Raw genomic sequence first — 27,210 nt, forward strand, 5'->3', positions numbered from 1 at the left:
CTAACATTCACCTCTTCTTTTACTACTTAAATAATTCTTTGAAGCGTGTTATATTAATTGCAGAACACTAACCCTAATCCTACTGCTGAAAAATGCTAAATTCAGTAAAGCTATGAGGAAAAAATTATTATACTCTTCTTTGCACAGATCTTGGATCAAAGTATCTTTTCTTATACACAGAGGCAGTGTGAAAATTCACATACAGATCATTGATCCTGCAAAGACTTGCAAACAGGCTTAATTTTGCACACTGAGCAATTCCGTTGACTTGCGAGCTTAAAGACAAGCATATGCACAAATCTTTGTGGGATCTGGTCCCTAGCTCTTAGTCACTCCAAAGGTTAGACCATCATTAGACCAGTATTACTCACATGCTTGAAGCTAAGCACATGCTTAAATGCTTTGCTGAATCATGTTCTAAGTGAATATATCCAGTTTCTAAACAAATCTTCCATTCACTTTACAGACCATGTGCCACAAGCACATAAAACTCTAAAATATCAGAAAACTTAATTTTTCCATAAAACAAAATGAGGTTAAATGTACAATCCTCCCCTCCAATTACATGACTTATAAAGTGACACAGGAGTATGAAAAAGAAAGAACAACAAAAGAACAGCTCTGGTCAACCAAAGTCTTTTCCTTAAAGGTTAGTTTTTATCACAAGAAAGATAGCATAATCAGAAAGCAGCTTTAAAGTTTGGGGTTTAATACAGTCCCATTAGCCCTAATTTACAAAAAGTAATTACCATAGCTGGACCGAATAAACTCTGAGTCCAAAAGAAAGAACTCTTAGGTTAACATAATGCAATAAATAATATTTTGCAATGGACACCATGAATCTTTTACAAACATTTATTAAAATTTGCAGCATCTGTCTAAATTGCATTCTCCTGAATAAACTTGCTCAGCATGCAATTGAGTGATTACCAGTGAGAATTTGCTGTGCACACTGACCAACATCAATGGTTTTTCAATTAAACCCTGATCCTGCCCAGGGAACTACAACACACAAGAAAACTTATGCATCATCTTTAGCATGTGCTGGACCAAACCCTAGTCATTATTGGGACGTTAACGTTACTTCACCGTATTCAGGTAGATCTCCAACATCCTGTCTTCCCACATAACTTGATCAATCATTTAATGCTTGATCTTCTGAGCATTTACATTCCCTTCTATGCAGAAGAAATTTAGTTTTTCCCTATATTTAGACACCAATTACAGACCAACAGTAAGAACATTAGTATTTTTGCTCAGCATTGACAAATAATATAATTTCTTCACTCAGATTTTGGCATGTGAACCTTTTACTTGAATTCAGTCAGAAGAATCAAAATGTGATTTAGATACGCCTACTGCCTAATGATTGACATACTGCAGACAGACTAATTGAAAGAAAAGACCATGCTTCAATTGATTACCAAATTAACTATGTAATATAACTAATATAGTTAGAGAAAACATTTAACCATGTAGAGTAGCTCAAGTGATGAAGTGTAGCTCACATATACACGTAACTAAAACACTCCTAATAAATAAAACATCTTTGTGCAGAGATAAATGGTCAGATCCTCAGCTAGGGTAAATCAGCATAGCTCCATTAAAGTCACTTACAGCAGCTGAGGTTCTGGAACAATGCTTTAATCCATGTGCCAAAAATCAGACTTTTCCAAATGGGATTTGATACAGCCAACTTCATTCAACAATGTATTCTGAGACAGAAAAGTCAACCTGTCCAAATCAGAGAGTTGTATTACTGAAGGGGAGTGGAGCATAGGTGGGGCAGAGGGAGGCAGAAAGAAGTTAACACTGAGCTACCTCATTTAGGCCCTGGTCCAGAAAGCACTAAAGCACATACATAAACTTTAAGCAAATGAGTATTCCCATTAAAGTCAGTCAGACTACTCACAAGCATGTGCATAGTTTTAAGCGAAAGTGCTTTGCTGGATCAGTGCATTAGATGGGGACTGAGGAAAGTTAACTCTCTTTTTTTTTTAAATCTCTTTTACTCTGGTCTCCTTTGGGGGAACTGGGAGGTTATTTGTTGGGATTTTGTTTGGTTTAAATCAACCTGAATCAAATGCTACCCTTCTTTGTAAATCAGTCTGGAGCTAGCGGACTACAGTTACAAATACTTGCCTGGCCTTCTGAATTATAGCTGGACTCCCCATTAGGACTCCCCCAGGCTTTGTTTCATCTTTTGTAAATCAATTTTCATTTAAAATAAACGTATTAAACTGAAGGCCAGACTATGTGCGCAGTTCATTTTTTGCTCCTCTTACCTCCATTTACATACACCTGAAATTTGCCATCTCTCTCAGACCTCATCATTTAAGAGAAAGAAAGCAGCTGGGATTCAAGCCCTCCAAATGCTAAATATGAATAAGACATATTATGGTTCTTTGTGGATCTGCAGAGTAAGTTTGATCACTCAAAGAACCAGATGTTTTGTTCTCTCCAAATTAGGCACGGACTCCATTTCACGCAGGGGTAGGGATTCATCTTACTATCTATCATGCTTCTGGAATCCTTCCTCCACTCCACTCCAGTGCAGTACCAATCATATTTCCAAAATCTTTTTGTTCAGAACTGAATTTTCATTAAATGCATGATAGCTCTGGCAGGCATTCGTGAGAAGGGAAAATGGAAACCAGCATTAGTGCAGAAGATGGACACGACATTCTCCCCTTGACTAGAATAGCACAGATATGCATGAAATAATGTGTGGTACATTTCTTTTACATATACACTCTGTTGGCGTATTATGAGTCTGGATAAATTGGATACCTTTAGCAATACAACACTGCAACCTGAGGAATATGTAAATGCGACACTAGGAAGCCAGAACACATTCAGTAACTTTGTCCTGCTTGTGTCCCTTTGATTCTGGAGAGTGGTTCTCTCAGCCCTTTCAAACACACTGGCAATCTAAATCATGGTGAATCCAAGTCTTCATCTATATGAGATTGCTTCCTTTTGATACAATCAGCGCAGATGAGAACCAGATGCTGGAATTTTGTTTGGGGGTTTTTTGCAACAAAAAATCACTAGACTTTGGAAGCTTAATGATTCTCTTCCCAAGTGGTATAACAACATAATATATTCCATGTTAGCACAGGACAATACCATCTTCTTTAAACTGTGTAGGGCTCTATAATAAGCAGGTTTTTCATTACATTTATTCAAAATGAATTGTACTCTGCATTGAGTTGCAGATATTATATGCCACTAGTATTTATCTCCTGTATAGATGGTAAGATATGTAAACAGTACAATACATGTGGGTTAAAAAATTGAATTAATAATGAGAAGAGTTATACTGAGTCAGTACAGACAGCTGCAGAGGTCAGCTCATTCAAAGGTGTTGAAATAGTACTGGTCATAACTATGATCACTTCCTAACAAGCAAACATGGGACAAGAGAAGGGTTGGCAGAGGACAAATGGAAGAATCACAGTCTCCTGGTGTTTATGAGCTCAGAACAGAAAATGCAGGCAGGACCAGAGAGATATCAGGGATAGATCGGGGTAACGGGTACAGCACAACTCTCTGGGTACGACACCTGTAAATTCTCTGCTGTGGGAACTCTTCAGATTTCCTTCCTGAGCTCATGCAGCCAGAAATAAGATAAGGATCAGCCTCAGAATTGCACAGGCCTGGTCTACACTAAATGCTGAAAGTCGATCTAAGTTACGCTAGTTAAGTTACGTAAGTAACATACCTTAAGCTGACGTACCTTAGATCGACTTGCAGTGGTGTCCACGCTACGCTATGTCGACTGGAGACCCTCTCCCATCACCATAGCTTCCGCCTGTCGTTGATGTGAATTACTGACGTCGACGGGAGATTGCTCTCCCATCAATTTAGTGTGTCACCACCAGACCTGCTAAATAGTTGCCGCCGCAGCAGGTGCCGATTTAGTGTGGTAGTGAAGACGTGCCCTCAGAGTCACTCCATTTCTCACATGGATCCATTTCTCGGTTGTTTACTCAAGTTTGTTTATTTTAAACTCAGGTTGTAGCTGAGTCTGTTTATTAAGCTGCCTTTTCTGCAAGTGCAACAGTCTCTTCTCCCCTTAAGTAGAGGTGAAGGTCACACTTGAGACCTCTAACCTTAAAAGGTAATAGTTGTAGGTTTGGGTTATTTTTAATTAAATTAAAATATTTAGGATACCTGGAACTTTACAGGGTGCATTTGGGAGTGACAAAGAAGAATTTAAACCAGTCTTTGCCTATATCTCCAATGTGCTAAGGGACCAGTACTGAATATTAATGAATTGTTTAATATCTTTAATGCAGAAATGTAACACCCAGTCTTCTGTCAACTTGAGTTAAATCCCCTTCACTGTCTTAACATTTATTACATCAGGTCCTGCAAAAGGGATATTTCACATACGACTCTGAACACCATATGCCGTGTTCAATTCTAAGCACCACTATTACCTGCAAGATACTCAATAGACTGGAGGGAATGCAGAAAAGAGGAACAACAACAAGGGGGTTGGAGACACCTTATGTGGAAAGATTACATTTGCTAATGCAGTTTGTAGAGTTTGGCTATGCAATGGTTAAGGTGGTAGACATGACAGCAGTGCACAGACATCTGAAAGTGTACAGCCACCAAGTACTTACTATGATTTAGCCATGTAGAGTACATACCCACCAAAAACCCTACACCTGCTACTGAAGCTACACTATTATTTATACTCATGCTAGCTGTAATCTAGTTACCATGAGTGGGAGTACACAAGGTGGGTGATCACACTCCTAGCTCATCGTATAGGTAGAGCCTTAATGTGGAACTCGTGTATAAGTAAAAGCAAAAAGATGACGTTAAGAGTATGAACATGAAAATGGTATCAGGAAAGAAATTCTGGCAGAGAGATACTGGCTTACAGAATAGTCCCAAGAGGTAAAAGGCAGTAGTGCTATTGCTTGGGGATTTTGAAAAATTAGACTATCTCAACTTCTACAGAATTTCAGTTTTCGTTTAAACAAATGAAAACAAAAAAGTTTTGAGTCCTTGTGGCTGTGAGGAAAACCTTCCAAATGTGGAATAAGCATAAATTATTGCTCTGTTGCTGCTTATGGATTTGTGAAGTTGCAGCAAAATGAAAACTCAATTCAGTTTTGTCATTTTTCACTGACAATTCAGATACCTGCGCGCAGCAACATAAAACAACAACAATCAGGTCAGTTTCCCTCTGCCTTTGCTTGGGAAACCTATGCGAAAATGAGATGGTAGACACTAGAGAGAAAGTTCTAAAAAACTGGATGCTGGGAAAGAGGAAGAGTAATAGAGACAGTTGTCTACTCACTGGGCTGAAAGAGGGAAAGAGTAGCAGATCCCCATTTCAGCAGCCAGAAAGCTAAAGGAAGGGTGAGTTGGGGTATCAGAGACCTACCAGCACCCACACTTACAGTAGCCAGGAGGACTGAGAAGAGGAGGCAAAATTCTCTTTCTTCCTTTTAGCAGGCATTGTGAGAGAAGGGAGACATCAAACTTATTAGAAGTCTACTGGCTGAGGGCAGAGCTAAAAGATGGACAGTTATGGAAGTAGATAGGAGAAAACAAATGGAGAGCTAAATAGGCTAAGTTAGAAAAAGTAAGCACAGGTGGAGTGAGGGAAGATATTTTATAGTTATTTGTGTTACATAACGGGAAAGAGTAACATGTGGCTCATAGCTTCAAGTATGAGAATCTCGACCTGCACTAAGTTGCTTATTCTATTGCCATAGATCCAGATTCTTTCTTTAGATATCTGTGTGAATCTTCCTTTAACATACATGGACAAAATGGAGCCTAAGTGTCCTGAAGCCCTTTACGTCACATGAGTTGGCTTCAAACCACTTGAGTAAGAACTATTCACTCCGTAAAGATTATCTGCTTGTTTATGCTGGACTACATGGTAAAATTAATAGGGAGAGTATCAAAATGCTACTCAGATTTCTTTTTTTTAAACCCAATAAAAAGTTACACACCAACATTTATAACAGAAAATAAAACCTACATCGAACAAAACATTTTTGCAATTAAAATTAATACAAGTAGAGCCAAGAATTGGTTAAAGATTTTCATTTATTTGCCAGTAAAATATAGTAATAAAAAAGCGTCACCCAAATTTATGGCTTTTCTTACTATCTCATTGGTTTCTCTTTCTTCCAGTAACAGTGCAAGAGGCCTAAGTCAGAAAGCTATAGTGTAGCCCCTCTTATTTTGCAGAGTACACTTTCATTTTTTTGTTACAAGACAAAATACAACATTGGTAAAACACTGTCTAGATTTTAAGAGCTGTTCCTTAAGAAAAACAAAGTAGCGAATTTGATGCTCTCTAAGCAATTAGGTACTATTTTTAAAAACAAACCTTTGTAAAAAGCAATGCAGACGTTTACAAATTACATAAATACCTAGCATGCAATACACCCATATGCAAGTGGATTTCAGCTAAGATCTGAAATTGTGTAAGAACTGCAATGTGGGAGAGAGCCATACTTTGCCTGGTCAGACTGACCCAGTCTTCCCCTCCACTGAACCTTCTAAAAATAAAAAATAAAAACCTATTCTGGAGAAGAAAGTTGAAGATAAAAAAAAATAGCCTGACAAGACACTGGAAATACTTAGAAATGCATTTTATTGTCAAAAGCTTCCAAGTAAATGATTTAGGCCACATTAATTTTGAAGATGCCATATGTAGTAATCCACTAGCTTGACAAAACCATGCTGTGCTCAGAACACAGTACAAATAAGTTATCTAAAAAACCAGATTACTTTGGAAAAGAAAAGAAAAATCTGGAAAGTGATTTACAAAACATGAGACAGACATTTATTTCCTTATCAAACTAAAATAAAAGCTGAGTATTTTCATAATGTTTCACTTTAAAACCATCATCAATATCATAGATATGTACGGAAATCATTAGTTTACAGTTTCATCTAGCAAAGTGAAACTTGCCCTTCAACAGACCATTTACTAATGATGCAACTTTAGTAGAACTGCAATTGCTATAAATTCTATGAAAGCAAGAATTTTTAGCATACAACTGAGGTCATTTATGAGACTCCAGTAAAAACATGTTCTTTGTAATTCTACAAAGACCAAAATCAGAACACATTCTGACAATACTATGATCTATCACTAGCATTAAATGGTCAGTCATAAGACTTTAATTGCGACAAGACTAGCAGATCTGAGACTAAAGACTGGCAAAGTCTTCTTACAGCAGGCATGAACAAGGATCACGTATTTTCAATACATGCCGGTGCATATAAGTTACTGTTTGCTAGTCCAGCCATGAGCACACTAAGCAGAGCTTTACACATAACCATATGAGACTCCTTTTCACTTTCTGCATTCTGCTAGCAAAAATGGAGAAAACGGCAAACAAAAACAAGTCCCATAAAGAACTCCAGAAAAGAGATAAACAAGCATGAATCTTTTATTAAAACATGACTTTCTGAGTTTCCTTCTTTTCCCTTCCCCCCACCCAGCTCCCTAGTCACCTTTTCTTCTTTAAGTGGTTTCCTATCCTTGAAAGTAAGAAACATAGAACGTACCAATTAGAGCTGAGCATAGCACAGCCAGGCACTGTGTAAGCTAGTGGTTTCTCAGCCTTTCCTGATGTCTGCAACCCCTTCAGGAGTCTGAAGCTCAAGCCCAAGCCCCACCGCCCAGGGATGAATCATGTAACTTAGTTTCCCAGGGCTCCCTGTGGTGTGGGGCCCCAGGCAACTGCCCTGCTTGCCACCCCCTAATGCTGATCCTTCACTTGCAACCCCTCTAAACCCATCCTGCGACCCTCCACCCTCAGGTTGAGAACCACTGATCTAGATGTGTTGACATGCTCCTGGAAGACCTCTGTGTACCCCCAGGAGTACATATACCCCTGGTTGAGAACCACTGGTGTAAACCATATTTATTAGTTGGCAAGTTTTGTACAGTGGATCTTGTTCCATTTAAAATGGACAGACCAAACACTTAAGATTGTAATTGAAAAGAAATGGGTTAAGGTTGTAGTTATTAGTAAATCCAGAGGCACACTTTTAAGATCCCCGAGTTTAATACAAACACATACACAGTTGTTGAGAAACACTCAGAGAATTATGTACTTCAAACATGAATATCTGTTTACAATTTCAAGTTGCTGCATGGTGGAAAGCTAGATTTCTGTAACATGTCCCCAAGATATAATCTAATGCTAAAACGTATCCTGCGGTAGGTCTACTTTCCAATTACTAGAAGTAAGCATACAAAAGATATAATTAGTTATGACACTGGGACAGGCATACATGTTTCAACACACACAAAGCTCTTAAAGTTTTTGGCAGTATATGACAGAGATCTAAATTGAAGGCTCAAAGACAGGGTATATGGTGTTATAAAAATACTAACAAAGTTATCACACAAAATGATTTTTTAAAAGGTATAAACATATTTTGTTTAAACATCCTTTAAAGATTGGAAAAAACAAATATTGCCCTGCAGCATTAAAACAGCCTATATTACAAGTTGGGGGTAGGGGTGGGGACTTTTTTGAATGGTTTCTCTTTTCATTTTAGTGAAAGGGTGTCATTCTTCACTAAAGAATATGTTATGACACAACACTTCAATGAATCAAAGGAGATTTTCTTTTTTTTTTTAAATTACTCTGGGCATAAGATCTTAAAATCTGGGATGAAACACCAAATTCTATGAATTTTAAATATAAATTATTCAAGGATTATACAAGTACTACTTATCTTGGCATTGAAAAAAAAAGAACTTTAGTATCAAAGGCATATCATCAACATACACCAAATCCATACCCTAAAAAGGCCCTTTAAGACTAAATTCACCATTGAACTCCTTGCAGTTAGATTAGGTATCTAATTTCTACATGTTTTCATTTAAAAGAAAAAATAACCAGACAGCAAATTAGCCACAATGGAAACACCCATAAACATGTTCTGTTCCATTCTACGGAAAAAGGAGATTTCAATTCATCCAAGTAGTTTGAGCTCATTCAAGCACCAGAGTCTCATTCACCTGCAAACTTCCCAATACCAAAGTACTTTATTACCATTATTTACAATAGTTTCTTTCAAGGCCTCAATTCTGTTCAATAGTATAGAAGGTTGAACTGCTTTTACGGAAGAAAATTTCTGACTGCATACAGATTTGTTAGGATAACCACCTTGAAAAGCCACCCTTAAGCCAAACAGAAAATAGCAAGCAATGGGCTTTTCCAGACAGTGTTCCATGAAAATATCTTTGCAGGGGGAAGGGGACAGAATTTCTATATACAATTTTACACCTTTCACATACTTAGAAAACAACCTATACTTCAAAATGGTACACAGTGACCAAGTAAGATGACAGCAAACCATCATGCACCAGACACCTAGGAAAAAATGTGGGCTTTGCAACATACCTCAAAGGTAAGTAAACCCCCATATTTCACAGACTGTGTATGGGGAGAGGAGAGGGATCCAATTTCCAAAGTTAAGGCCTCTCATGAACAGCACATGATGACATGTGCCTCATAGATTCATGATCCTCACAGACAGCTGCCTCATAGACTCTTGATCCTCCCTTTATAAACAAAGGCAGTATGAACACCTCCACTGATCATTAGCATAGAAATATAGCAGAGAGAAGAGATAATTCTGAGGTAGCCAAGACCCAAACAATTTAAGGCTTTATATGTTAAAATCAGTATCTTTAACTCCCCCTGGAAGCTCATTGGCAGCCAGTGCAGGTGATAGAGCAAGGTATTTTGCATGACTCCGCTTAGTGAGTGGGTCGACCACATTCCGTGCTAGTTACAGTTTATGAATGGTTTCTACAGTTTATGAATGGTTTCAACTTGTAGCTCAATGTAAGAGAAGTTACAGTAACTTAATCTTAGCCTGACAGACATGGGGAACAGCAGGTGGGTCCACATCCAAACAGAAAGGATTGTAACTTCTTAGCTAAACACACATCAGGATTTTTTTTTTAAATGGCTCTCGACCACAAACTTGTACTGAAAATGGGGCACAAACTCCTGCAATCAGGGATAACAAGTTCACTCTGCCAACTCTTCTGGTTACTCCCCCACGCCCCGAAATACCAACGTGCCTTGGTCTTGTCCAGTTTGCACCTCCAGCAGCTAGTCCCTATGGAAGTCACACTCTCACAGAGATACATGGATATGACCATTCAAAAAAATGAATCCAGAGCTTTTCAAATTTTCTTTAAAAAAAGGAGTGCATTATCTTCAGATACCATTCACTATAGACATAGCGCCTTGATCGTGTGTGCAACCTTCACTGGTGTATTTCAAATGTTCTAAATAAACAGTAATGTAACACAAGGGTAAATATAATGGGATAAACTACAGAAAATGTGTAATTAATTAGATTCAAAGATAATCTATCATGGAACAAGACAGAACATACAAGGCAATATACTAGCATGAAAGATGAGCATGTGAACCCAGGGCAGTATATTATCCTATAGGTTTTATCTTGTTTCGTAGTGGATTGTTAAACTTCAGAAAGCATTTAATTATAATATGACACATGTATGTATGTCATTACTGACATTCTCATGGTTTATTCTCGGTAAAATTAACCTTTACAGTCTCACTAGTTTTATTCACAGTGCACATGAGCACACTCTACAGATAAAGAGAAACGCAGATTGCATTTTTACAGACAAACATGCTCATTTTTAACTCCAGACCCTATCACTCATGAATGAAATTGTCCCCTCCTTGAGGTCCCCACAATTCATGACCTTGGGCACACTGCCGCATGTCCCCTCCAGAACTTTTGTTACAGGTCCCATTCTCAGCACTACTCTGTCTTGGATAACAAATAGAATCTTTATACTGATCTCGGAGGTAGTCTTCTGCATGAAGACTTTGGTTTTATATTTCAACATTTGCAATCATTAATGATCCTTTGATGCTTTTCCTCCAAAGTAAGGTGTTAGCTCATGTGTCTTGGCCATTTTGCAACTTGGGCAATTAGGGCTTGATCTGGCAAGACTCTCACTGACTTTTATGATGCAAGATCAAGGCCTTATATAGGGCCCAATTCTACTCCCCTTGAAGTCAGTGTGAGTTTTGCCATTAATTGCAGTGTTGGAAGCAGCAGTAAATCCATTCTGCTAATTTACTTCAAATAAACTACAAATGAATCTGATAGTTTAAGAACAGGAAGTGAAGACTGTTGCCTGGGATTTTGAAGTTTGGGCATAGATGCGGAAGGACGTCAGAATTTGATCCATGATTTGCACAGTTAGTCAAATTTCTAAGTCCTTTCGGGATCCACTAGAATTAAAGGTTCTGTTCAAGGCCTTGACTATTCTGGAGATTTCAGCCATTGGTGGGCAACCATGGGCATATCTGTACCAGTGCAAAATACTAATGTAGGTAGAGAAGGCTGCTATAAACCAAGATTTATCCTGGTACCACATATCCTATTCTGAAAGTGATGTAAGCTGCACCAGTTGCAAATCATGATATATAGCAACTCTTCCTGCCTATACTATGGGTTGGCAGTGGTGTGCCTACACCTATGGCTGTAAATGGAGCAACTCCCCAGCGTACTCAAGACCTGAATGCAAAAACATCATGACAGTTTCACTCTTTATAATATCTTAAATGTACAGTTCACCAAGTTGTAATAAAGATTTTTTTTTTTAATTTAGCTCTACCTCTCCCCTCAACTCTGCCTCTTATACTTACATTGCAAGTTCCTTGGGACAGGGACTGCTTTTTTGGTCTGTGCCCAGTACACTGAGGATCTCCACCATGACACAGCCCAGAATTTTATAGGTATTTAGCTGCTGCTACACTCAGCATTGCAACACCTAACTGATTTAGGAGCATAAATTTCATTCATTTTCAAAAGGGATTGAGGTACTTGGGAGCCAAAATCCATGGATAGTTGATGGGATTTAGGCTCTTCAGAGACTAACTCCATTTTGAAAATGAGATTTAGGCTCCTAAATCAGTTAGGTGTTGCAATGGTGAGTGCAGTAGTGCCTAAATGCCTCTAAAAATGGTAATACAAATATAAAAACATCACAACCCTGCCCCCACCCCTCAAAAAGAATAATAAGGAAGCAACTATTCCATTGAATTATCAAATTTAACTTTAGAAATAGATTAAAGAAATATATGTTATGTAGATAAACTACTAAAATGTACATGTGTGGAGTTATGAGATTTATATTGCTAGGCAAAGTTATTTCTCTCTAATAACTTGATTTCACCTCTGAGTTTCAGTCATCTCTCATTACATTCATGCACTTTTCTCATCCTGACACTGCATTTTGCTCAACACTTAATATTTCTTGTTATTTTATGTGTGGTCTTCTAAATACTCATTTTTCTTCAAGCCAGGTAGCTTAGTTGGAATACAAATTACCTTAAATCCACACAGTTCTGGAGCTCTTCTTCTTTTTTTTTTTTTTTTTTTTTTTTTTAACTGCAAGTGCAGAAATATTTACCCATTCCTTCATTAAATTAAGAATAATTAATGAAGTCTATCCGTTGTACAATGTTGCCGTGACAAGATAATCTCAGTGTAACTCAATATACATTATAACTGCAGCAGAACTCAAGACTTTTGAAAGATGGATAAAAGGTTCCTTTATGCAGGCAAAAATAAGGGCAACTCATTCTGCTTTTAGGATGCAAACATGACAAAAGGTGTTTGTGTCTGCTATCGCCTTACTTCACACAAAATAACTCCCATTAACAGAAGCTATACACACACACACTTCTAAAAGGAGACCGGATCAGTAAATCATCAGCAAAATACAGTTGAAGAGTCTGAGATCTAATGAAATTGTTATTTTCTCTTGAAACACAACCAGTCTTTTGCAAGGCAGAATATCCACAGAAGTCAATGTTTTGCCCAAGCGAGGACCACAAGACTGGAACCAATGTGTCAAAACCAAGGGGAGCCAATAGTCAGCTTCAGCTCCCAGAGTTATACAGGTGTCCCGTGAGTAGATCTCACTGCCATTATTGTGATACATGTAGAATAATACTGGTTCACAATAACAGTCTTGATTTCAAAGATGTGATATGAGTAACTCTCCATTGACAAGACAAGAAGGCATATTAAATATTCATCAATGCCAAACCAGTGTACAATGTGAGAATGCTGAGAAATGGGCTTTACAATGTGGTTAAGTACCATTTTAATCAAGCCAAATGGCCAACTCGTGCCACAGCTCACCTGATCCCCTTGGGTTTAAGCTCCTTATTGGTCATGCAATTATTTTCACATGCATATTTTAGGACAGATTTCTTCCTTGTATTTAGTTCAGTACCAGAACTTGCTCAACACAATGCCTGCATAAATACATCCATATATATGCTGTAACTACACCACAGCAGAATTATTGGGAAAGTTTTGAAGAGGCTCTCTCTTCTCTGATATCTTTGCCACAGAGAAATTAACACCATCAATATATTAAAAAGAACATTTTAAATTACAATAGCTCTTTTGAACTGGACAAAGCACAAGGAAGACATATATACCCAGTTGATGACATAATCAAGTTTGCCTTGTTTTGCTGCAACTTTGTCATCATCTTCAGAGAAACCCTAACAACTAATCTGTCTTTAAGGATTAGTTGCAAGCTAACTTTTGGGCATGGACACATGTCCGAACGTCTCATCTCCTAGCCATATGAAGGACCCTATAGCCCTTCTTGTATGCTGCAGACTGCAGTACCTTAACAGTCTCTTAGCCAATCACTTATTTCCATCAGTTCCACCCAGTTCTTGCACTGACAGCCTGGACTTTCCCCGTGTCCAGACCTCCTTCAGGTCTTATTCCCACAGTTCCATGAGAGAAGCAACCTCTTAGTCTCAAGTGCATGACAACAGAAAGTCTGGAATGCCACTCTCCTGTAGTCTCTACTTTCTATTTACAGAGAGGCCGTACTCCTGCCCTCCTTCAATGGTAACCACGTGGAAGACCAGCACACCCAATCCTCTGTGGTGACCATTTCTCAGGAGATGGTATGCTGCAATGCCAGTCTCAGTCATGCCTCCTTCTCCTTAGTTCCACCTTTTCCCATTGGATCTTCTGGCCATTGGAAAGGCTAGCATTTGGGTCTTCACAGAGTGATCAATTAGGAGTAGGTGAAAGTGATGACGTTGTTGCTCTTGTCACTACCCACAACCCACTGGGTAACGGTGAATTAAAGTCTTCCTTACTTTTCTCCCTCTCTCCCTTCTCCCCTGGCAACACTGGTATGAGCCATAATAATCTGTCTTTTCCACTGTAGTCAGCATTTGAGGAACTTGTTTCTTACAGCACAAATACAAATGAAAGCCTATGAAAACTCATTCCAACACACAGGCTATATTCAGAGGGAATATGCAAGGCAGTACAAGTTACAAGTTGGTGAGTTGCTGTACAGGAAAGTAACTGAGTTTAAGATGGTGTAATTTACACAATAAAAGCAGAAAACAAGAAAGGAACTTAAAATAAGAGGTGAGTTACTTTAACTCATACCCCATATACTCTCCTGTTAAATTGCTTCTCCTGTTACAACCCTCTCATCAAACACCTCAGCAAATAAATCACATCATCACAGATTCAGATTCCCTTAAACATACCATGCCAATTTATGCTGCCCTATATATCTCCAAATTTGGCCCAAATGCAGTGCACATATTAGAATACATGGGTTTTACTGAAAAATACATTTCAGCATATTTAAATTGTTGTATCATCACACATTGGGCTTCCTCCTGCTCTTTCTGAATTTAGTGGGATCGAGCCTCTAGAAACAGACCATGTAGAAAAAGGGGGTCATGTCCTGTTGTGACAGCTAAGAGTAATCAATGAAAACATGCAATCATCACTAGCACAATTATTATTTTCAGCAAAATAGTGAAAAGTTCTCAGTGAAAAATTTAACATTCTTTTAGTTTTATCCAAGGCATAACTCTGAAAAGTTTTTCAATGGACATCTTGAAATCCATAAGGGACATCAGCCAATGTAAAGGTACTACACAACTGTATTAGTGTTTGTAAAAATATCCATATATAAATATTTGGAAAAATGACAAATTTTTAAAACATATCCATATAACATAACCCTTTTGATAACTATTAGCAATCTCATGGTTGCTTTCATAGCGAGATGAATAATGAAACTTTTGTCTAGTAAAACTGGCAAAGTGCCACACAAACTCAATGTACTTAAGGCAATAACAGTCTATCAAAAGAACTACAAAAGTCATTATTTAGAAAGCAATAAATATAGACATGTATTAACATGAATACAGAGAAAATGAGAGCTTCCAGGGAAACAAATATTTCCTTTAATTCAACCATGACACTAATAGGGACCTCTGAATTAGTTTACCTTTCATTTGCTCCTCAATTCTTATAACTCAATTTCAAGAAACTTTTATTACAAAAATTACCAGATAAGTTGGAGTAAGGAAAAAGTGGTTCATCATGCTTAGCACACCCTTCCAAATGTCAAATGCTACATTTCAACATGAAAATATATTCGATACCTAACAGGCCCTTTCATCTTTCATTTGGAAACCATGTAGTAACTTTTAGATTCAAACAAACTAATATCCGTCCAGTCATCATAGGATGCTTAAAACTAAGTAGGCAATACCACAATTCACATACAATTCCAATTCAACTCTGTACTTTTAGTTCCATTTAAATGGTTGTCTATTCTTGCTCACAAAAATATAACTGCCTAATAAAAATTAGGAGAATTTGGTACTTAACATCAGTGGCAGAACTGCCATCTGCTTTCGTGTACGAACAACAAAAAGATTTATTAGCATTGCCTGCTGAATTTCATCTGAAGTATGGTCTCCTTCTGAGGTATTCCTACAGCTTACTACTAGATTTTATGTTGCCTGTGACTTCACCTTCCAAATTCTGAACTATAGCAAAATGGTACCGCCATGCTTCACTTCTTTCACATGAGAATTGGAATGAGGGGAGAAAAAAAAATAAAAAAGCAACTACTGCTACTGTTAATAAAATGATAGCCACTTGCACTCGTATTTGCTATTTACATTACTTAAAGAACTGAATACAAACAACTTCAGAAAAGATTTAAGTTGTGCAAACTTTTGTTTCCCATTTATATTTGTTAATCTTCATAATGTACCATATTTAAAACATCGATGACCTGATTAGAGTGTTTCTTCTGCAGATTTACAGAGATGATTTCTTTAGAGTTACTATTTATACACCCTGGTGTAAAAAGTAATCTGGATTAGGTCCTGACAATATATACAAAACTAATGGTTTCTATTCAAATGTAATTTAACCTTAAATCTAAATTCTTAGGAAAGTCGTATTTCCATAAAGCCATGTATTAAATTATTTTGATAAGACTTGATAAAACTATTACTAAACTATGCTGTAGAACAGCAGCCAAAGGGAAGCCAGGAATAAATCCATCTGTTTTTTCATGGTGTAAATTAGAAGCTTGTGGGCAAAAGTGGTGATTCTCCCCTTCCTCACATTCTATTGGCCTTCAGTGGACTTGTATGAGTGGAGAGTCAGACCTATGGACTTCAAAATCTGTCCCTTTATATTGCTCTTCGGGGCCCAGGTGGTGGTTAAAATTATTCAGGTGCATCGTCAAATCCTCAGTCAAATTTATCCCCAGGACAAGTCCAATTAAGTCAACGGTGTTATCACCAGGGAATTAATTTGATCCTTTGTTTCTGAATATCAGTTTTTTTCTGTTAATCCGGTCATATTTGCACTTTTGAAAATTTTTAATTAGCTGAGTTGATAATTTTTGATCCATGCCAAAAAAGATAAGAAGTACAGTATGTTTTGGAGAACTACTTCAAATACGTTCCATTGCTGCCAGGTTTAAAAAAGTTAATACATTTCCCTGTTGCGGAAAACATTTAATTTTTCCCCCTTGTAAATGAAACTTAAATGAAACTAACATGATTGACAAGTAACTCACAGGCAAACCTTGGCAACACTTAATGCAAGTCCATCTCTTTGGCCTTTTAAGCAAAATTCCTTCACAAACTGTTTGTCTTTGCAATAACTCCTACAAAGCTCATTACTTCCAGCCTTGGTCTATCCCCCATGTTGTGCATTTATCCCTGGGATGCATTATCAACATGTGGCACATGTCCTTGACATGCATAGAAGAGTTGCACCCCAGGATAGCAGCACGCATGACAATAGTGTTGACTCTTACTCCTTTATGGTTGCTGGGATGTAACCGAGAAATCTAATAACTGTGACAGTAGGCCTTTAGGTTTTTCCTTGCCTTTCCAGACAGTGAAGCTGCACAGACACTAATGAAAGGTTAAATGAATAGGAATAGCTGACAAGAGGTACAATAAAGAAGGGGTTTGGTAATCCACAGACACTGAGCAGAGATCCTTGGCTCAAGCAGAGAAAGGACAGCACATCGTCGAGTCACAATATTTAAAACAGCTTGCTATACACAGAGGCTTGTGTGTCTGGGTACATGTCTGGCTTTGGAAGAAAAAAAGACATTGAAAAGGAATTTCAGCATGGGGCAGTTTGGCAAATGTAAGGTCACAATAAGGGAAAAATGTTTTGTGCGTGTTGTTACATCTTTGTACTGAACATTAAAAAGCAGGGACTAAAGGCGCACAAATCACAAGTTTCAAAACAACACATTTGACAAATATGATATAGTTGCAACATTAGTTCAATATGATTTCAACTGACAGCACGATGGGTGTCACATACGCTCAGCATTATTAAAAGCTTGTAGCAGTTCATAATCCGTACTGCACATGATTAGCAACATTTCCTCCTAGCCAATGAATTCTGAAGGCACCACTTTCTGTAGTTTTGTACTGCAGTGCAACTATTGACCTAAGAAACTGTACTATGTTGCAAAAACATGACTACGCTTCCAAACATTGTGACTTCAAAACTTTTCAGCAGTTGATGGCATTTTACTTTCTTCTGCTTGTGATTTATTAATCAGTTTTATATATTTTTTATTTTTCATAATTAAAAAAATTATTAGTGCCCTTATATATTTTAGAAACCTTCTAGGTTTTATTATTTTCTATTAAAAAAGGTTTAAGTAAATGGTAAACTATTTTATTGCTACAAAAAATATTGTAAAGAGCAAAAAGAGAAACAAAAATAAAGCAGTCTAAGATGACAAGTAAAAAACAGTTCTAATGTTGTATGCATTCATGGTGTATTAATTAGTTTAAATTATTCTAGTAGCACAAAGTCCAGAAACAAACTCAACAGTGAAAGGTTTTTTTAAAAGCCTTGATTTACCTGCAAACGTATCTTCCTATATATCATAGGGTAACATACATAATTATAAGATGCAGTAAAACTGCACTATAGAAACATTCTAAAACAAGGGAGCCTCTTTGAACAACCAAATTAAATTACAGCTGAGCTCCTGAGTGTACTAAGGGTTCTAATAAGCAACAAATAAAAGCTTTTACTAGCTAGCAACATAATGAGAGCTACTGGGCTGTGCAAGAGATAAAGAGTCAAATCTGGCAGTTTCTCTCACTGGATTATATCATTTACTTAAATGGTAAATAAGTTTGTTCAAAGTAATGCTCATAAAAGCTAGCATAGAACTATTACCCAGCAATTATGATAAATGGGATTTTTAAGTGTAAACATATCACACATTAGGTGGAAAGAGACAGACACAAAATGTGAGATTAAACAAACAAATATTTCATTAAATTGTTATGTACCAATTATTTAAATAAAATAGTAACTGTTACTTTATTGCTTCATAGCCTATCCATTTTCTAAAGAGACTCCTATGTCCTAATTGTGCCCTCTACATTATATAGGAATCTTTACATATAAGACTTTTCTCCTCTGCGACTTGCTTTAGTAGTTCTGTAGTCAAACAGAATCACGTAAACATGTATAGCAGAAAATAAAAAGGATTTTCATTATGTAACATTCTGAAACAAAAGTAATTTAACTTCTGAAGACTGGTATGCAATGTGTGAAAGGGATTCCTTCAAAGACCCCTCACTTAAAAAGAAAAAAATAAAACAATATGTATGTTTGTTTTTTAAATTCAAGGTCTCAAATGCATTTTAGTTGGACTTTCTCAATTTAATTTTCTAAAAATCAAAACCAATTGCTGAGATCTGTATGAGTCAACTGCAAAACCTATTGATAGGCATATACATCACACCTAGAACACAATAAAGCCACCCCCAAAGCTAAGCACTAGATCCGTGACGATTATTAATTTCTTTTCAGAGCCATTTGGTTTTTCTGAGTATTTTTTCATTTTTTTTAACCTTAGGCATATCTAATAAAATCATGAGACTCCCTGAAGCTCTGCAGAGAGGAGTTTAACTAACCAATGATCCTTTACATTTCCTTTCCATTTTAAAAAGCAATACAGAGAAAGAGAGAGACAGAGAGAAAGTGTGCAGCATTTCCCATACATAATAAATTGTTTTTTGTTTTTATTCAGCAATGTTTTCAATAATACTACATCTTGCAAAGACTTGGATGATAAATGAGAGTATCTACTATGAAACATGGAAGGTTAAATATTACTCATTATTACGCAGGAAACTAAAGAATCTCTTAATCACTTCCAATTTACACTTGATTTACAAAATTCTAGCCTGAAACCTTACACTGTGTGACAAGTTAGCCATGTATGTATTAAAATATAGAGCCTCCTACTTCTCAAAAATAAAGTGCAGTGAAAAAATAAAAGGAAGATACTTAGACAGGTAATACTATACCCTCTATTTTAGAGCCCAGTTTTTAAACGTAGTATACCTTAATTCAAAAACAATGTTGTTTGCATGTGCTTGTATTCCAGAAAAATATTAATGCTGGTGGTAACTTGTAGACTATATTTTCACCTAATGTAATATTTGCAATGGCTTTTATTGTTTAATCTCTTCTGCATTTCAGTATTGGATACTATGGAATTACACTTATTTTGCAGGCTATAAATAATGTAGTTGGCATGTGCAATTTATATTTAGCATGTCTCACGGTAACTGTAAAAACCTCATTATATACTAGCAAATCATTTCTAATAAGCAAGTTCAGCTGACAAATACCAAAGCAAACCTGTACTGTATACTGCTAAGTTGTTGGTTTTTTTCCAAAGCGTACGTATATGAGACAATGTGCAAAACACCATTCAGAAAGATTTAAAAAGGGGGGGGGGGGGGGGAGTAAACTTCCAAGCAACTACCTATTTTGGAGTCCTTTAAAATTAAAAAAAAATTCTCAGTAACAACAACAAAAAGAATAGCTTTCTTCCCCTTCCCCCCTTTTGGAGCTAGTGTCCAATTTCTTCTTTTCTGAACAGCTGTATTATCCAACTTAAGTTGCTCTGCTAATTTCAGTCCCATAAGGACTAACTTGGAAGGCAAGAAAATACAAGAAAAGATCAATTTGCTGGGAAAGATCAAATGAGAAAACTGTGGGGACAGCACGAGGTCAGAGTGTGGGGAACTAAGCAGACCTGTTCTTCATTAACTTAAGCTCTCTTGGGATGTCACACACTACCTGTCCATGGGCTTATTGAACCGCCTAACCCTCATCTCTGTACCATTCTTCTGGGTCGAAGTGAATCACATCCTGCTGCTGACAAGTTAGCAGGGGACTACGGCTGCAACATGAAAGTACTTTTCTTTCTTGTCTAAATCAGGCAGATTTTTGAAAAGACGACACAGCATTGACTCGTGACATGGCAAGATGAAATGAGAGGTCTGGGCCAGGCTTGGAACTGTGCAGATAAAAGTAATCAAATGACACTCCTGGAATGCAAATTGGCATTCTTGACTGCAGAAATTGCACAACCATGAAACATCCCTGACAGCAAGCAAGATTAGGACAAAATGTTATGTAAAGCACTGAACTCAAAAACTCACTTGAAAAGTCAAACTGTAGCACTTACATTTTAATACAGCAATAGTCAGCTCTGCTTTTCTGTTCCTTTTTTTGCTGTGTTTTACATAATCCCATATCCCCCATCTGCCACATACACTTCAAGTATAAAAATTCACAGTGTGAATACATACATCTCCTAAATTTGTCCACCTAAAATATGTTAACGTAACGTTTAAAAATATATATATATTTATATATACTAAAACAGAACCCTTGTATGATGTATTTAAGCACTGTGCATATAGAACAATTCATATTTTGGAGTCTTAAAAGCAGTTTCTAAACTTCTCTCATAACAAATAAGTACACAAAGTTAACATTCATATTATCCTGCATGTGAATCACATGAAATCACTAAATACATAGCTTGCAAAATATTTAGTGATTGATTTTTAAATCTCATGCTCTTTAAGGATTTAAAGCAGAACATACGTATAACTAGACGGTTCATTAATGCTGAACATTAGAGTAACAGAGCACTTATGCCCCATTAAATATCAGATTGAAGATTCCTACAATTTTTAAGGGAAAGGAAAGTTCCACATACTTTTTCAGGGACTTGGTACTCTTAAGTAGTTCTGCTGATCAGGCTTATTAAATACTATTGTCTGAAATGAACTCAATAATTACACTGACAAAAAAAATGCTTACCCAGTTTTAAAAGTAATTCCTGACTATGGAGATGAGCAATAATATTGATGGTAAATGGAAGACGCTATAATGAAAAATAAAGCCCACTCCTGCCTCAGAACATTTAATTAGCTGCCATGCAAAAAGAACATAGAGGTTTAGAAGAGAAATATGTAATATTTTGCTTTGACTGCTTACTTAAAAATAGCTCCAAGACATTTTAACTGTTGGTTTGGGGGTGGGGGGGGGGAATACTCTGCCACTTTAATCCTGGGTACACCAGATTATTACTTGTCTTTTGTGCATCAATTTTACAACAGCTTGACTCTAGGGTAAATGAGAATCATCATAAATAGCTTGCTGCTTCAAAACCACTTTAATTCCTGTCAGTGTTGCTGTAACCACAGTCCTGGGCACATGCTGCTTTTTTTTCCCTCCCCACCCTGGTATTCTGTGGGGTATTGTTGTTGCTGCTGCTGCCTGCATTTGACAGTGGCATCTCCTATGCTCCAAAAATTGTAGCTCTGATCACTGAAACAAGACATGTCACATTAAGGAAGGAATGGAAAAAATACTAACCCTCTGCCTCATTCTTCTCCCTCCCTCCCTTTTATATATAATAACCCATCTACACAGTGCATTCAATCCCCAAGTGAGGGTAACAATAGCAATTTACAGTGGAAGCTGACTAGAAGCTTGGGAGTGGTCAAGCAACACCACTTTATTGACTATGGTCCTCACTAGCTGAACTAACTGGAGTTTTTAACCCAAGAAACTAGCACTATCAAACTGCACATTCTTGTATGCAGTCATGCTTCTCAAAATGTGCTTGTTCCTTCCAGCTTTAAACGTATCTTCACATCACACAGCCCAGGACTTCAGCATGTTGAGATCCTGAGTCATCTTGAGTTTTGTTTGTAATTTAAATGTTTTGAATTAAAACACACACAGACACAAAACGCCTTCTTTGCAAAATCCTTGTCTAAAATAACTGTCCTCGTTTCATTTTGCTCAAGAGAGAGGCAGCAAACGTGCTCAGAGCGCGGTTTTGCCTTCTCACAGTGAGCACATCAATATTTCCACAAGTCCCTGTTAACAACTGCTGACTGGAAAGGTGTAAACTGCAAGCACATGCACAAGCAAAGGAGAAGAAAGAGTTACTGATGGAAGGTGGCTTTACACTTGTCTCCCCGCCTCAGGCGTTGTTTCCCCCCCCCCTTTCCCTCACACACACACACACACATCTTCCCCCACTTTCAAAGGTTACCTTTACAGTGTGTGCAAACTTCTCACTTCCAAGCAGAGGGTGGTTCCCCCCCCCCGCCACAAAACCTTCCACCCCAGTCCATCTACTTCAATCTCACCCCGCTCCCCACTTTTTAAAAATGCTCCCCTCACCTTTGGTGGAAGGGGAGGGAAGAGGCAGCAAAATCCCGTGGCCATCCCACCCCCAAAGTGGCTGAAAGTTTGGGAGAACCGAAGTCATTATTTCAAGGCAGCACATGTCCTCCCTCCCCCTCCCCCTCCCGCCCCCGCTGCTTGTTCCAGGCTGAGGTGCTGCTCGGTTTCACTTTATTCCGACGAAAAGCAAAAGGCACGGCTAGCATGAACCCGAAAGGCTGCTGGAAACTTCTTACCATCGCTGCATGCTGGTTGTCAAGTGCAGCCCCCGTCTCTTGATCTCCTCTCAGCAGCGGTGCCTGCACCGGCCCCTTCCTTCTGCCTCTGGGCGCTCTCTGCTCTTCTCGGCCCCGCCGCCCCCCTGCTCGCTCCCAAAGCCTTCAGGTGGTTTGAACTAAAACCCAACACAAACACAAACGAGAGAGAGTCTCTCGGGCTCCTCAAAACTTCTGCAGCGGCGGCGGCGGCAGCGAGCAAGTCCTTTCAACACACAGCTGCGGGGGGGCCGGGATCCAGGTTTGGATCTGAAGCCTCCACAGGTTGGCTTGTTGTTGTTGGGTTGTTTGGCTGGAAGCGGGGGGGGGGGAGCGGACTTGCAAGTGGATCTGAGAGGACAACGTTGCTTCCTTCCTCCCCTTTAACCCTCAGCCGCTGTGCATTGCTCGTGGGGCAGGGAGGCAGAGAGGGAAGTTGCGGGGGGGGGATCCTGTGCAAATCAGGGGATCCCCACGGAGGCCTCCCGAGCCCAGCTGTCAAAAACGCCGAGCAGCCCCAGCGAACTTTATTGTGAGCAAAGCGCGCAGACCTCGCCGTGAGTGAGTGTGAGGGGGGGTCTGGCTCGAGCTCCTTCTCGCGCTCTCTGTCCCCTCCGGCCGGTTCCTCCTCGCAGCGGCGGCGAGCTTTCCTGCTGCTTCTCCTCTTCCTTATCAGCTCAAGGCGTCCAGGCGCCGCTGGAGAGAGAGAGCAGGGAGAGGGGTGGAGGGCGGGCAGAGGGACAGTCGTAGGCAACCCGCAGAAAACCGGGAGACTGTGCCGGGCAGCGCGTTAAAAAGGAGGAGAAAAGTTAGGCAGCGCTGAAGTTTTTGCTTGTGGTCCTGATTTCCTGCTTCCCACCCCCTGTTCCAGCAGCTCCCGGGGCTCTGCTGCTGCTGCTGCTGGGTGTGGGAGCTGAAGAATTTTTTAAAGGCTTGCTTTTTTTTTTTTTTTTTTTTTTTTTTGGAGGAGGGAGAGGAATGGGGTGAGCCGTCACGGTTGGACGTTTGCAGGGTGAAGACAAGAGTCACATCTGTGTGTGACACGGAGCCAAACCCTGCCCTGGAGACACAGAAAAACACGAGCTCAAGGCTTCAGCGCCAGAGGCACAAACTGCAGCTGAGAGCACACATTTTAAGGCACATGCAACAACGTCCACACCCTTTCCGAGCCACACACACTCATCATCGCCATCAGCCAGGACATAATTGAACGTGTGGGAACACCACAGCAAGTTGCACTGATTTATCACAGTTTAGCAAACTTTCAGCTCCTCCAACCCAGGACACGAAACAGCACAGATTGTATGCCTCTTCCTATGTGCTCAATGTCCCCTATGGATACTCTTTTCCTCCAAAGTCATCTCTTAGCCCAATGTGCATCAAAGGATTTTAAACTTTTCTCCTTAGTGACCTTATTTGTGGATCTGAAATGTAGGCAGATAAATCCACATGTAAATGTAAATCCACATGAGTAATTTGAAAGGGGATAAGATGACTAAAGTCTATAAAGTTCCTTTGTCTAGCCATAGGTACTAATAGCCACATCTATCTACTTGAATATCTACCCTTCTCTTCCCCCATATTCCAGATAACAAAATGAAGGCTCCTTACTTGTCTTCAAAAAATAACATTTTGTTTCTTTCAAAATATATAGTAAAAGCAGCTGGGTTCTTTCCACTGGGACTATAAAAGGTGCGTTTCTATGTTAAAAAGAATGCTGCCACAGTGAAGTGTCTCTCCACATTTTCAAGCTGCTATGTTCAATTAAAATTTAAAAGCTGTTAGCTACTGTCAAGTCAAATTTGCCATCTTCCTCTTCTTTCAGTAATTGGACACCTTTAAGGTCCAGTGGGTATTTGAATAGGTTTGGGGATGGAAAGGTGATGGGTCAGGGTCAAGCATGTGAGACAGGTAAGCCAGCTGCCTTTGGCTGTTCTGAGATTCTAAGGAATCTATTGTCTTTTGGAGGGACCACACCAAACTCACTATATAGTGGCACATCCTTGTGCATTATCAAGGAAACAGAATTTCTAACAAATTTTGCTTCCCTTCCCCTCCTACACACCCTCCCTCCACTTGCTGTGCCAGTTTCCAGTGTGGGAAGAGTAATCAGATCTATGCTACTACCAAACAGCTGTTCATTGCAGACACAGGCCTATACATGTCCCAGGTTACCCACTCCTTCCTGAAATGGTTCATTTTGGGTAGTATACAGAATCCTTTCACTTGGCATAACAGACAAACATATGAACTGAGATACACTTCACCCAGATTAGTTTGAATCCTCATTATTTAGGGAGTACACTTCAGGATTTGTTATGGTGCAAGACAGGCTGTATTCTCTACCCAATGGTACTGCCTTTCTATAGCTTACATTAGAAGATGGTGATGAAGATGCTGGTTTTGAGTAATTTAGAGTGATCTTAAGAATTTGGCAATAGAATTAAGCCACAGTCTGATGTGTTTTCTAGCAATACGAAATAAGGAAAATTGGTTACTCATTTCAGAGTCTCAGTACACGTACAAACTCATTCACCTACTTGCCCCTTTGAACCAGTAAAGGGCCAAGAACCTACCAAAAAATTGTGGCCACACAGCCCTCTGGTGGCTAAATATCTTCACAAGCCCATATGCATGTTTCACCACATCAGGTTGCTTCAGACTGGCCTGAGTCAGATTGAGTAATAAAATTTGGGACCTTCACCACATCAAAGATACAGTCACCTAATAAGGGTCTGCCACACAAGAAAGCTGGTGAGAGACTAATCTTTATTTCTTGGCCTCAGTCACAGGACGTGAGTTAGGGTTACAAAAAGTTATATGTACCCCTATAACATGGCAGGGGTCAGCATCCACTGACTCCAGTGATACTATTACACTTACCACTGGAGCCAACCTAGTAACAACTTTAGCAGTAAGTAAAAAACCAGGCTGCCATCCCCATTGGGGCCAGACACTTGAGCAAGACGTGCCTCACCCCACACTAAGCCAAGTAGATTACGGTTGAGCCCCAGGGCACGCTGTAGGAAGCTGTACCTAAATTCTGTGGCATGGTACCAGGGTTCTGCAGCTCTCTGCTGCTGCTAACTGGAAATGCTGCAGCAACTTCCATTTTTTTTAAATGAGGTTTTTAAGAAATGTAATATGAAAACGTATAATACATTCACTGCAGTAACTCCTGGGCTATTTTGTCAGATATTAAATTCAATTTTACGCAATCCCCACATTTTTTTTTTCCCTTTTCAGCATTCCACTGATTTTTGCATGGACAATGAATAACTGCCTCACAAAAGTTTTGGAGAGGGAGAGGGAAGAATAGCTGGGGGCTTTTGACACCTAGATTGGCAGTTTGGGATTGTGGGAAAAAATACATTAGCTAGGATGTTTCTGTTAAAATGCTCAGTAGTGAAATAGTTAACAGTGTTGACATGTTAATGTTATCTTTAGGTTTCAGAGTTAATACCCACTGAGCTGAATGGGACAGTTTACACCTTTCAGAATCATTGTTTCAGATTCTTAGCAGACTTCGGCAAACTACATTACTTTGGTTTATGCCCATAATTTCAAGGTTATCTACCAAAAGGGCTAGAAACAGAATTTTAAAGATGAAAGCCTAGGTTCTGGAGCACAATTCTTGCTGGAGCACAGCAAGATGCATTTTCTGTGATAGATTCTGCAGCCACAGAATCATGGAGTAGGGTCCCAGCTAGAGTTGCATACAAACAACTTATGTGTTTGCTTCTGTGTCTTAGTGCTATGCACATCGTCAATGCTTAACAAGTAATAAATAACTAAATAAATGGCAAAATATCCCTACTTGTGATCTATAGTCACCATCACAAGTATGGAGGACATTAAGACCTAGTGATATATACTCTACTGGAAGATGGTCAATCAGCAGTTAATCACAGAGACTGCTGATAGCATCTCAAAGTATATTAATTATTCCAAGTTTTTTAGACCCTCTGGGAGAATCAGAGGGCAGAATCAAGAACTAAAGAAGAGACTACTT

General features: G+C 38.8%; 1 protein-coding gene across 7 annotated transcripts in view; it reads right to left on the minus strand.

Moving 5' to 3' along the window:
• BNC2 (basonuclin zinc finger protein 2) overlaps nucleotides 1–27,210 on the minus strand; it is a 407,420-nt gene that overhangs the window by 349,844 nt on the left and 30,366 nt on the right. The window contains exon 1 of one of the 7 annotated variants that reach the window (XM_067553124.1): nucleotides 23,181–23,507. The exons of the other annotated variants lie outside the window; for them this stretch is intronic. Within the exon in view, the coding sequence (XP_067409225.1) occupies nucleotides 23,181–23,183 (3 nt within the window). The 5' untranslated portion in view covers nucleotides 23,184–23,507. Of the gene's footprint in view, nucleotides 1–23,180; nucleotides 23,508–27,210 lie in introns of those variants that run through there. 7 annotated transcript variants of the gene reach the window in all.

This window comes from Emydura macquarii, unplaced genomic scaffold (assembly GCF_026122565.2).
Source record: "Emydura macquarii macquarii isolate MOO-44397 ecotype Brisbane River unplaced genomic scaffold, CSIRO-AGI_Emac_v2 contig_1451, whole genome shotgun sequence".
Classification (NCBI taxonomy): domain Eukaryota; kingdom Metazoa; phylum Chordata; order Testudines; family Chelidae; genus Emydura; species Emydura macquarii.